Consider the following 12,915-nt stretch of genomic DNA (forward strand, 5'->3'; position numbering starts at 1 on the left):
CGGGGGATATTTCAATCATGTGAAGTAATGGATATGCATGAACTTCCAAAACAATAGGCTACTGTACGCATGAGAATAAATCCCCCTCAAGATGTCTGGCGGTGGCACATTTGCCTTGGTGTTTTGCCTGTGACTTCTGTACAGCTCCCCCCCTGGCGTGTAACCCCCCACGCACACCACACACTTTGAAGATTTTCACAGCTCTGGGTGGATATAGGGCAGCTTTGGAAGCTGCAGGATCCTGAGGTGACACACAGATCAGGTAGCTTGTATCCTCTCCGTCGTTAACCTATCCGTCAGTGCTGCGGCAAAGGTAGCAGAGTGTGTGTATGTGGGTGGACATGGGGCTGCTGCTTTGTGGGGCAGAGGAGGGGGGTGGGGGGGTGGAGGAGGGAGTGAAGGGGGGGGCGACCCGGCATGTCTTTTAACTCTAGCCCGAGCCTCTGCCACCATAAAGGTCAGCGCTTCGACATCTGCTGCTCTCTCTGAACCTCTCCTTTCATAAAGGGAAGCAGGGAAGAGGAGAGGACCCTGGGGAGTGGATGCACGTGCACACACATACACACACACACATATAAACACACTGTTATGTCAAGGTGCTCGCATCAGCGCTGCCTCGGAGCTCGAACCGCACGCTCATGCTAACAAACACAAGAACGCACGGTTTGTGACTCAAAGAAAGGCTCAGTGCTATCATTACACCAGCACAGAGACGTTTGGCTTTTGGCCTGAAAGACTCGATCATTCTTTTTTTTTTTTTTTTTTTTTTGGCAGTGGGACGGAGGGGGGTGAGCTAAATGGAATCCCGTCCCCCAGGGGCACAGCAAAGGCAGAGCAGTGTTGAAATAAGTGATTCATGCTTTTATCATCTTAGGTGAACAGTGCTGCTCTTTCAGCTATCACACCCCGTTTCTCTGACAGGGAAGATTATGAAAGCAACACCAGTTTTTTTTACTCCTAACCTACATTAAGGACAGGAGGATTTGTGTTATTGTGGCAACCTACATTTCCGTATAAGACCGTGCTATATCAGAAGAGGTAGCTGTGTGTTTTGTGGCTAATATATACCATCCATTTTTATTTTGCATGCTAATTTAGTTGTGATCATTTATAGTCAATACATCATTTATTCATGGACCTAAAGTAGGCGTTAAAAGCAAACAAATACCCTTTAAAATCGTCTATTCACCGTGCAGAGTTTCTACAATATTGCAGCTGGAAAAGAAAATGCTCGCTTGTGATCTGCTGCACTTGACAGGGTTAACATTACTGAAGCAAGGCCAGGCTGCTAGCAGTGTGTTGCAAGGAAACCTAAGCAAAGGCCGCTTTAATATTTACATCTTAATATGCCATGATATCAGCTCGAACTAACATGAATCCAATCTAACTGCAGCTGCCCTTCCTCGCGACTGAGCAAACTACAAACTCTTCACAGCCACCTTAACAGTTTACAGGGAGTGAGTGTTTTATATTTAAAATATTGATTTTGGATTGTGTATCACAGCCGTGACGTCTTTTCTGGTCCGTGCTACAGAGCTGTAGCTCTTTGGCAATAACAGGAGTTATACACTGAACGGAAAGGTCTACACACTTGAATACAGCGCTTCACAAAAGCAAACGTTTATTATGAATTGTCAGATTAATTAGTAACTGCAACCCGCAAGCACGCACGTCCAATATCAAACACTACAGACACAGAACACACACTTAAATGATCGTCTAATGTTTGATAATAAGTAGCTTTCAAGCAGAAAAACTAATTTAGGAAGAAGACAAATGACAAGATGCGACCCAGACTAAAAATATGGCCTACAGCAAAACCCTAAAAATCTAGGAAAATACAACTTTAGTGACGCTGACAGTTAAGTTTCAATATACGCGACAACTTTCAATTCAAAAAGACAGACGCAGCCAACTACAGCCTCTCTGTAATTCTGTTAGAAGAGTCATAATACCATTAACAAGCCCGTGGTGGTGGAGCCCCTCCCTGTGTAAAGCCAGAACCATTCAAACAGTATGTGGGGGCAGCGGGCTGTGGTCAGGCTCTGTGATGCCTCCGACCGTTACTGTGAACATGGCCATCAGCTAAAAGAGACCCCTTATGGCACTTTAATTTTCTGTTAAACCTCTCTCACACAAGTCACGCACCCACCCCATCTTCCTCTTACACTCTGACCCCCACTCCCAGCTCACAGAAACACACACACACACACACACATCTAGAGATATCATCTGGACAGGTGGCCAGCCACCCAGACCTGACCCGCATGCCCTCTTGCTTGCTCCCTCCCTCTGCCTCCTCCCCCTACACCCCCCCAACTGAAATCAGTTCAGGTCTGCTGGAAAGCCCCAAATGAACATGCACCCCCTCCTCCCTCCCTCCCCCTCCCCTCCCAATCCACCACACACACACACACCTCCAACAAGCCCAGCAAATGTCTGTCACCCACTGAGCTGTCTGTGGGGATTATTGCCTCAGCAGTGCAAAAAATAGGTTTGTGTCTAGCTAATGTGCAGGGAAATAACTTTAATCAGATTTTACTCCTCGGACAGACCCTAGCAGAAAAGACAATCGGCTCACACAAACGCAGCAATGTGCCCAGATGTAGCCTATTTATGTTGAAAAATATGATCACATTACACATGCCATTGACTAACAAAACAAAGCAGCACTGCTCTGCTTCATGAGGAAATATATTCTAGACATTTTCTACCTATCAATTCAACAGACAGCTTGGAAATGTTAACAAAGCCCAATTTCCCATTAAAAGCCCTGGCTGACATAGTTATCACAGATGCATTATCTAGTGGCAATTACTGAACAAGCTCAGAGCATAATGAACTCTTTTTAAATTGAGAAAATGTAACGATCTCACAGATAATAAAAAAAAAAAACATTAAATTTGACTCACTGGGAGAAAAAAGTATTTCTGCAGCTAGTTATCTCATATTTAGAGCTCATGAGGGAAGACTTGTTCAAGTTTTTCAGAGGGGAAAATGTCACAGTCATTAGGTGGAGAATGAGAAACTAAATCAATGACTCGGGCAGATTTTAAGATTTAACTTATATCATTTTTTTTCAGTGATGATAGGGTTAAAGCACACATGGCTGTGGGTGTTTATCGGTGAATTTAGGGCACTCCACATCTATGGATAACCAGTGTTAGGATGAGGTTTCTCATTAGCAATCTGCTTATAGGGTTTAGCTTCAGATAACACTTCGTGTAGTAAATACTACTATAACTGCTCTGTCGTCTACTTTAGAGAGCTGTAGTCATAAACGTACACGCTATTCGCTGTATGTGGTGGCTATAACGTTACTCTTAAATATTTACACCGAGCACTCCCGGCGTCAGCAAATGCGGGGAAGGTTTTTTTCTTTAAAAACACTGGCAAAATGATACAAAGCCGCAACGTGTTTGAGTCAGATATCGCTAACGTTAGCTGGCGTCCATTATCGGACAGCTAGCTGTGTTAAGTCGTGAATCCCAATTCGTAAACGTGCTTCCCGGCTAGATGGGGAGCACCAGGAATTTATATGAGTGCTTCCAGCCGGAGAAAAACACGCTGGATATCAACAGTACATTGTTATGTTTAGCACTGTGCTCGCTAACAGCTAGCCGTTGTCTGGGGGAAAAAAAAGACCACCGAGGGTGAAGTATCGCTTAGCCGGAGCTAGCTCACCAAACACCGCAGCAACAGTCAGCTCAGGCAAGTAACGTTTACTGGGCAAAGGGGAAAAAAAACACTCGCACGCAAACACATTTGAACAAAGAAGCGACTTCTAGCGACTAAACCACAACAGCGCAGTGTGCCCAAGCAAAAGCACACGGACTAAAATGAAGCATTTTCATAGTAATAACTTGTATTCTCTTGAACTCCGCTCCCCAACCGCCAGCACCCCCCTGAATCTCAGACTCACCCTGTCACAACAGGCGCCATCTTCCACAAACTCTCACCAAAACTCCAATACTCGCGATATCCTTTCTCTTCTTCCCCCACAAGCCCCAACAATCCGCCGAGACAACAGAAGCAGACTGGAGGTGTAAGTTAAGGGACGAGGGAGACGGAGAGAAAGGGGGTGGGTGAGGAAGAAAGAGAGAGAGAGAGAGAGAGAGAGAGAAAAAAAAGGGGGGGAGGCGGAGGGTAGCAGCAACACACACACATACACATACACACACACAGAGAGAGAGAGAGAGAGAGTGAGCGAAAAAGGGCAGACGCCACAACAACAGGCGTGGGAAACTTCCGAAATCACGCGAGGATTGGAAAACTCTCACAATAGGCGAGCACAGAGGGAGCGTCCCCTCTCGCGAGACATGCGTGAAGTGGAGTAGTTGTTTATCTTGTGGCACTGAAATACTATTCCCACGTGTTTACCGGGTAATAAATTACAGCAGCGATCGGTTTGGGTGGGGGGAGAAAAAAGCGCTAGTTTTCCCAGGCTCACACAGATTTTGTAGTAGAGTCTGCAGCATTTAACATGAACAGCTGCATGTACTTACAGCCAAAATATCATTTTAATGTCATAATAAGCCCCAGTATACAGACAGCAAGCGTGAGAAGTGATGAGACTGCAAGGCCACGCTGACTTTAAAGAATAGGTTCACAAGTTTTTCAAGTCTGTCTTAAAACAATAGTCCGGTTATGGGATTAGATTTGTGTCATAATAGTTTGGACAAAGTCTCATAAGGATCAAACAAGAACAGTTTAATTGAAAGTAATTAAAAAATGAATTGAAACCAAAAAAAAAAGATATCAAAGGCAAAACTTACTACAAAACTATACTAGAGCACTACATTTGCTTACAGTATTCTCACTTTTCTGTCACTGATCAGGGTTTCTCTTTTGCAGTTTACTTTTCTCAGTTTTGCTACTGCATTTTTCAGTTTCAGTTCAAAATTTTTCAGTTTCTTCTATTAAGAGTGCCATTTGCCAGAAACATGTTGGTGGGGGGAAATAATTTAAGTAGCACCACTTGTTACACTTTGAACCATTGACCTGTCTCCTCAAAAGTAATTTGTCAATGCAGATGCAGCCCTGTAACACCCGCCCACATAAGAGCTTTGTATCAGAAACTGAAAAATTCAGCAACAAAACTGAAAAGTGAAAGCAAGTAAGAAATCACTTTTTATTTGTTTGATTCTTAGGAGATTTTGTGCAATTATTTTGACACAAATTTAATCTCATATCCGTTGCTAATATGAACACTAAACACTTTCCTCTCTATAAACTTTCCCTCTGTTCATACTGGCTATTAAAAAAATCCCCTTCAAATGCACTTTCAATGTAAAATGATGGGGACCAAAAGCCATTTTGTGTCATTTTGTGCTTAAAAGTTTATCTGAAGCTTATATGAGACTGTAATGCTGAAGATTTGACTAATTTGGACGACTGAAGCTTGTGGTGCTTGTGGATTTTGTCCCTAATCACTTACACTGTAAATGCATTATGAAGGGATCGTTTAATGGCCAGTATGAACAAGAGGAATGATTATGGCAGTTTTAAGACAGACTTGAAAAATTGTGAACCTATCCTTTAAGTAAGATGAGGAATAAATGGAGGGTTTTTTGCACACCAAATCTACTATTCCCTTGGGTAACATTGCAGTTCCTGTTTAGAATGTGGAAACAATGGTGTGAACACATGTGAATGACCCATACAGGGCAGATTAGTGCATTGCCATCACATTGGGGAGTCCCATGACCACCCTCCTCACAGCCCAAATCTCAGTGAAAGTACAAGGGAGGCCATTATTTAAAATGATCATGCTTGGAATTGTGGCATAGGCTTTATTAGCTTTTTCTGTTTGCGTCTCTTTTGGTTTCTCCCCCAGCTAAAGTGCATTTCCAAAGGTTTGCGTGTTATATCCCCCCCCCCCCCCCCAGACCACCACCACCACCCCCCCAACAAACAGGTCAGGTCATTCTTATTCATCTGGGAGGGGTCAGAGAGCCGTAAACCTTCATGTAGGTCTCCAAACTCCTGTGTGTTGTTGTCTCTTACAGCTTTCATTTAAATCTGTTTGGCATCTTTGTTCACCTTACAAGTGACTTCTAGTGGGAGTTTTTTTCCCGACTTCAAAGAAAAAGTGAAGGCTTTGAGACCACACTGATGGTAAGTCAATGCTCTCATTTGTTAGATGTTGTGTGTGTGTGTGTGTGTGTGATCCGCCTGTGGCTGTTTTGTAAGGAACAAAACAGGCTGTTGGCTGGATGTAAAAGACCAAAAATAACTGCTACAAAATGAACGTTTTGCAGTTTTGACGACTAGCTTAATTCCTTCATTTTGTCTTGAAATATGTAGAACTTACTGGTTTAAGAAATTGTTTGAAATTTTTTAAGAAATATGCTTCTTCGCTCTCTTGCCTCCAGGAAGTTGCTGGTTCTGGCCAAGAAATAATCTAGCACATAAGAAAATTGTTGTTTTTACACTTAGGTTTTTGGACGGATTAAACAAACAGGATATAACGTGTTTATTAGTGAGCATTAGAGTTGTTGATAGGTGGATTTTGTCACCTTTGGATAGAGCCATGCTAGCTATTTCCCCCTGTTTCCACTATTTGCGCTAAGCTAAGCTAACTGGCTGCTGGCTCCAGCTTCATATTTAGCTTACAGACATGAGAGTGGTATCACTTTTCTCATCTAACTCTCAGCAAGAAAGCAAACAAGCATATTTCCCCAAAGTTTCTGGAAATATAAATCAAGAACAAATCAAGCAATTCAACTGCTTCAAATAACATTTTTACCCACCTCTGTCCACAACAGATGACCTATCAGTGTCAGTGCACAACCACATCAAACCACTTTTCTGTTTAAAGTAGCAGATGCAATCTCCCCCAGTGTACATTGTATAAATCTGTATAAATTTCATATTTTTCAGATGCATAATTCATTTTTATGGAGCTTCACTGTTCTGCCAAAGAGAAATGGGGAGGAGGAAAAAAAAAAAAAGGAAGAGAAAAGAGTTGCTGGGATGAGGTTTTGCATGAGAGTGTGCCTGGCTCACCGCCCGCACTGTGAAGACACAGAGACGAGGACCTCATCCTGCCCTCAACCATTTTTCCTTTCTCTCTCTCGTTTTTTTTACAGTCGGCGGAGAACCTCCAGTTACATTCGGAGTTGAATGGGGAAACATAAAGCGTCCTTAAATGTTTTACAGCTGAACACAAACTGATAGAAGAGATTTCCGCACACTTAGATCACTTTACAGCTGAACACAAAAAAAAAAAAAGAGAGCGAGAGAGAGAGTAGAGATGACACAAGTGCAAGTACTTTTCAGAGAAAATGGGAGCGAAATAGAAAAGCAGAAGAAGACGTTTTTGAGGATATGTTAACTTTTAAATTTAGAGGAGCTGTATTTGCAATTTAACAACAACAGGATTTGAACTTTGAACTTTTTTTGCTGATGTTGAAACCATAAAATGCTTTAAAGGTCACTCATACACATACTGCAAGGTTGTTGCTCACTTTGTCATTTTTAGGCCTCTTGCTTCTGAAAACGCACACTTTTTCCCTAAATTTTTTTTTTTTAAATGTGCTCATCAGCAATTAAAAAATAGACCCACACACACACACACAATGTTAAAACATTTTTATTTAAATCAGTGTAGTGAGTTTCTGAAGCTCTCTCAATCCTTCACCATGTCCTGTTCTCTCATTAGGAGTAAGGCCATTTATTTCGATAGAGAGCGAGCCAATTCAAGCAATCATGACTAAGCCATAAGCCTCAGGTCTATAAATCCACTCACTTGACTGCTTAAGCTCATGGCTCAGAAGGAAAGAGAGATTTGAGATAGAAAAGAAAGAAAGATCCCCAGTGGAAGCGCCACTCACCAGTAGATCATCCCATCTGTTATCTGTGGTTTTGCCCTACATACTGTCAACTATACGTGTGTCAATTTGTCACATGTATTGTTTGTCATCCCACACAAAAAAGGGTCAGCGAATGCAGCAACTTTTTGACCGCTGTCTCATAATTTCTTTCATTTGAGTGCAAAACTGACACTGAAATTAACAAGTTTTGTTCCGTAGTCCAGGCAATTTTCACATCCAGCTTATCCCGCTAAGCTGAAGCACTACTAGCACTTATAATTATAAAGACAAAAAAAAAAAAAAGGGAGGGGAAATTATTTTTATCTGCAGATTTGAAGAGAGAAGACAGAACGAGGAGAAAGCGAGCCAATTAAGGAAGTGCAGTGCGAGTTTCCTGATTAGCAGCTCTTTGACTCAAAGTCATTTGATACAGCTCGAGGGTGGTGAAACTTCCTGAAATGAGCAGACGCACTAAGGCACAGTCAAAGTGAGAACCAGTGACAGACAGAGAAAGGTAGGTCGAGAGACGCTGGGTCAAATGTTAAACAGGCAGACTGATAAACTTGTTCATGATCGGTTGGGTGCCAGATAGATATAGACCGGAAATCAGAATCTGGCACCTTGTACGACTCGCGCGTACACAAACTCAGCCTCTGAAGCTAAGCATCAATCGCAGCAACTTGATAATATCACACTCCCCAAATCGCTGAACATCACAAGACTAAAAGTCACAAATTCATCAAATCTGGCTCGTGTGAGTCTGAGTTCACAGCAGAGGGAAGGGCGTCCCTGTCTGTCCGTTATATCCGTCTGTCTTGCTCTCCGGCCACACGGGAAAACCCAGGGGTGGAAGAGGGCAGACAGTTTGACAAATGGAGAGGACGACGGGTCCCTGAGGGGCACGCCTTTACTCCCCTCTTGCCCTCTGCTCAAAGCCTCCAACTTTTATCACATGACTGCCATTACAATTAGATCCCAAAGACATCACAGAAACGGAAAAAAAAAAAAAAAAATGACAGGGTGATAAGTTTGCAGACAGTCAAGGGAACTAAGCCCCTGTTTTGCAAGCCTACTCTTTTGAAAGAGAGGCGAATCAGGGGCATGAGGAAAGAGACGTTTCCCCTTTCCTGGACCTGTTCGGTTCACAGTGAGTTCAAGCTGCCAGAATGTATGTGGGGTGAGAACCCGCAAAGGCACACTATTTGGCAGCTCTGAGCCTGTGCACAACACTGGAAAATAAGCAATATGATATGATTGACTTATACCACAGTGGCTGTGTAGAGTGTACCTTTAGAAACAGAATCCGTCAGTTTATGGCTTTCCTGAGAGCCTTTATGATCCGCTCAGGTTGTCTGATAACTGATAACACTCCCACTTTACAATGAAGAGCAATCCATCTTCACGTACGTTTTTACAGCCGTTCATACTGTTGTAACACAGCTAGATTATAAGCCTTCCAAAGCATGACACAATCACAAGGACCCATAAATCCATTAGCGCGATGGTTATCAGCAGAAACAACAAGCACGCATAGATACAAAACCCAAAAATCAGCGTGTTCCTCTGTTACCAAGGGAGGGATGTCAGCTTTTGCAACCGTAGCACTTTTCAAATCATCCTGCTGGGGATTGTGCACGGCAGATTTGGTTCTAGTTTTCACTTGAGGGAAACCTTTTCATAAAAAGTTATGAGTGGCTGTCTGGGCTTGACATTGGCTCTGTTTCTCGTCGCCGTCTTTTTGAGTCAGAGTTTGCCTCAGGGTATTTTAGTTTGATTAAAAAAGCAGAGCTGATCACGAGCTCTTAAAATGTGTTGAATGCATTATGTTATGGAAAGCATAAAAACAGCTTGATGCCTTTATTTATGCAAGTAGACTGTCCCCTGAAAAACATGTGACATTGTCAGAGGGGAATTTTGGAATTGAAATATGTCAATGGGCTTAAATGAAGTGAAATCCCACATTTGTGGGCATACAACCATATATTTTGACATCCTGAATATGAAACACATTGTATAACAAACATTTACTGGAAGAGAATCATGTTAAATTGTACTAAAGCCCTAAAAGGCCACAATTTTAGAGCTACATTTTTGCTTTCTTTCCTGGGGGTAAGATGAGAAAATCGATCTCAGATCATTATAGGAATAGCTCAACATTTTGGGAAATACTGTACGTTTACTCCCTTTTTTTGCTGAGAGTTAGATGAGGAGATTGACACCACTCTCATGTCTGTGCGCTAAATATGAAGCTACAGCCAGCAGCCAGTTAGCTTAGCTTAGCATGAAGACTGGAAACGGGGAAACAGCTCCAAGGCAGCGCCTCCAATGCTTTTTCTCTAAAGCTCTAAATAACACGTTGTATCTCGTTAGTTCAATCCATTGAATGAAAATTTAATTGTACAAATTACATGTTGTGCTTTTACAAAGGGTTGAGTGCCAGACCATTTTGTTGAGGTCATGTTGTCACTGTGAAGTCAGGACTTGTTTCTGTCTTTATGCTGCTGGCTTTAGCTTCATATTTACCCCACAGACATGACAATATCAATCTTTTAAGCTAACTCTCAGAAAGAAAGCAACAAAGCATATTTCCTTAAACATCTAACTTTTCCTTTAAGAAGCTTAAAGCCTAACCTTTAGCCTAGCTTAGCATACAGACTGGAAGCAGTGGGAAACAGCTAGCGAGGGTGCTAGATGCAAATAAAACATTTAGTGTTTTAAGAGGGAGTCACTGTATGTGGTGTAACTATTTCTTGGTGAGCAACAGCTGGGCGCAGTGATGACCGCAGTTTCCCAGAGCGTTTTATCAGCGATGAGGTTGCTAGATTTGGCGTCTTTGTGTCGGAGACCTATACCTAAGCCTATGACTGTATCTGGCAACCCATGCTATATCCGCCCATATTGCACAAGCGCTTAAAAAATTAATAAGCTCTTGTTTGAAGAAGAATCAGTTATAGCACCCAACCCATCTTAAAAGTACAAATTGTCATTATTACCTTGCTGTTTATGTAGAAATTAAACAAATTATATACAGTGTATTAATTAGTGGGATTTAGAAGCATTATGTGATGTAGCTGTATGTGTATTTTATAAACTTTAGACTGAGCCAAGCTAGCTGTTTCCTCCCTTCCAGTCCCTCCAGCTCTGCACACATATTAGATTGATATCAAACTTCTTGTCTCACTCTCATAAAGGAAGCAAATGAGCCTATTTCCCAAAATATTGAACTAAGCCTCTTATACAGTGTCCTAATAAAATGCGGTAAAATCTGATAGTTTAGTTGCTCTATTAGGAACTTTTGGAGCATTGGGAACCTATAAGAACAGCCAAACGGGCTTCATTAAGGTTGCTGGTTCCAATTCTCGGTCCAGCTGGGGGAAAGCATATGTGTAATGCTCTCCAATCCCTCAGCAGCGACCACTTAAGAAGTGTATTGAGAATAAACCTCTGTTGCTCAAGTGTAGCCAGTCATTGAGGAGAGGACAGGCACAGGAAGTCAGAAAACATGATTTATTTTTTTTCTAACACGGTTTTGTAATAAACATACACTCATCGAACCCCCCCCCCGGTTGAATCAGCACAAAAAATCTAGTTAGAAATCCCCGATGATCGAAATCAATCATTTTATATGTCAGTGGGAGCTGTTGCGGGCAGTTTGCGGAATCATCTCGCAAAGTTTAACGACATCAGACAAGTGAGCACGATACCAAAGAGGCAAGTTAATCATGAAGCATGCAAAGAGGAAATCTGAGTTGATTTGTCTTTGGTATTTTTTTTTTTCACTCCATCAGTGCTTTCTTTGGTGACTCAGCTGTGATGCATCCAGTCACTTTCGTTTCTGGAGTGCTTCATTGGATGCGTGTTACTGTGAGTGACATCTATGTTCCACCTCGGAAAATCTGAGTCGACGCATGCAGCCCATGAGATCTGCACAGCCCCAAAACAGCGTCTCCTCTTGACCCCTTTTTGCAAATCCAAACTATGATTTATGGAAGCTATAGGCTGCAAGAATAATCTAACCTCAACATGAGTTATTTTGTTTGTTGTCAGGATATGGTTGAAACATCATCTCCTGAGCTTGAAGATTCAGTATCGCGGTCGGCTAGGCGACGGGCCAGCATTTTCAGAGAGGTTTTGTCCCAGAAAAGAGTGAAACCTCCTCCAAAATTCAAACCCTTAAGAGACTAATCAGGAACAGGGTCAAAAATGTCATAACAATGGAACCTTCCAACAAAAGTAAAGCTCTCCACTTTGTGAAAACCCTTCTGGGATATTCACATCCAGTAAACTAAGAGCATAACTCGTTTAGTTTGGCCTGCCGCCCTTGTCAGTTAAGACTTGTAAGCCAAAGCTGGTGAAGGCTCATAGCAGAAGCAGCCTGATAATGTTACAACACAGAATGTTAATGTTTTTTTAACAAGAGCGAGTGACAGGCTATATTATATCATGACAAAAAGATTGATGGACAGTTATTAATGGGTACAAAGCACTCTGGTCAGCTGAAGCCAAACCCAAAGAAATACATTTTTGTTTCTTCATCTCCAGTGAATTGTTTTACTGAAATGAAAAATAGAAAATGTCCCTCTGATTATTAAACTAATATTCATGTAAGTTTGCTCTCAGTTTTCCGGCACCTCGTGCACTCATGAACTCGTAAAACATGATATATTGTGTATTTATATAAGTTTTTTTTTTCTTCTTTGGGCTGCTATTGCAATTGTTTAGGAGATAGTGTTTAGATAGACAGCTTCAGTTTGTCAACCGCGGCATATTTGGCTGGTGGTGGTCGGGATTTGGAGGAAACGAACCTCGGCCAAGTGAACCTCTCAAACCTTGACCTTTGCCTCTTTTAACGCCCACTCGCTCTCTCCCCACACACACACACACAACGTGAATATATTTACATACGGACACATGCTGAGAAAGATTTTGAAGCCTCATATGCAAAAATAAGAAAAAAATCTGTGATACAGTGCAAGACACAAACATACACGCCCACATATTGAGCATGTCTCTGTCACACACACACACACACACACACGTACACTCTTTGGCCAAGTGACTGCATCGCTGAGGCCATGACCCCCTGTGCCCCCGCCCTCCC

At 42.2% G+C, this 12,915-nt stretch overlaps 1 protein-coding gene and 1 long non-coding RNA gene across 2 annotated transcripts in view; one reads left to right on the forward strand and one right to left on the reverse strand.

Annotated features, from left to right (window-relative positions):
- Positions 1 to 4,122, reverse strand: part of rbpjb (recombination signal binding protein for immunoglobulin kappa J region b) — a 47,552-nt gene extending 43,430 nt beyond the window's left edge. Inside the window, exon 1 of the mRNA XM_042401274.1 lies at positions 3,923 to 4,122. Coding sequence (XP_042257208.1) covers positions 3,923 to 3,942 — 20 coding nt within the window. The 5' untranslated portion in view covers positions 3,943 to 4,122. The remainder of the gene's footprint in view (positions 1 to 3,922) is intronic.
- A 1,766-nt stretch (positions 4,123 to 5,888) lies between these two features.
- LOC121889321 lies at positions 5,889 to 6,955 on the forward strand. Its single transcript, XR_006093498.1, has 3 exons — positions 5,889 to 5,917; positions 6,009 to 6,117; positions 6,883 to 6,955. It is a non-coding gene; the product is annotated as an uncharacterized LOC121889321 (long non-coding RNA).
- Positions 6,956 to 12,915: the final 5,960 nt, after the last annotated feature.

The sequence above is a fragment of the Thunnus maccoyii genome, chromosome 22 (assembly GCF_910596095.1).
Source record: "Thunnus maccoyii chromosome 22, fThuMac1.1, whole genome shotgun sequence".
Lineage (NCBI taxonomy): Eukaryota > Metazoa > Chordata > Actinopteri > Scombriformes > Scombridae > Thunnus > Thunnus maccoyii.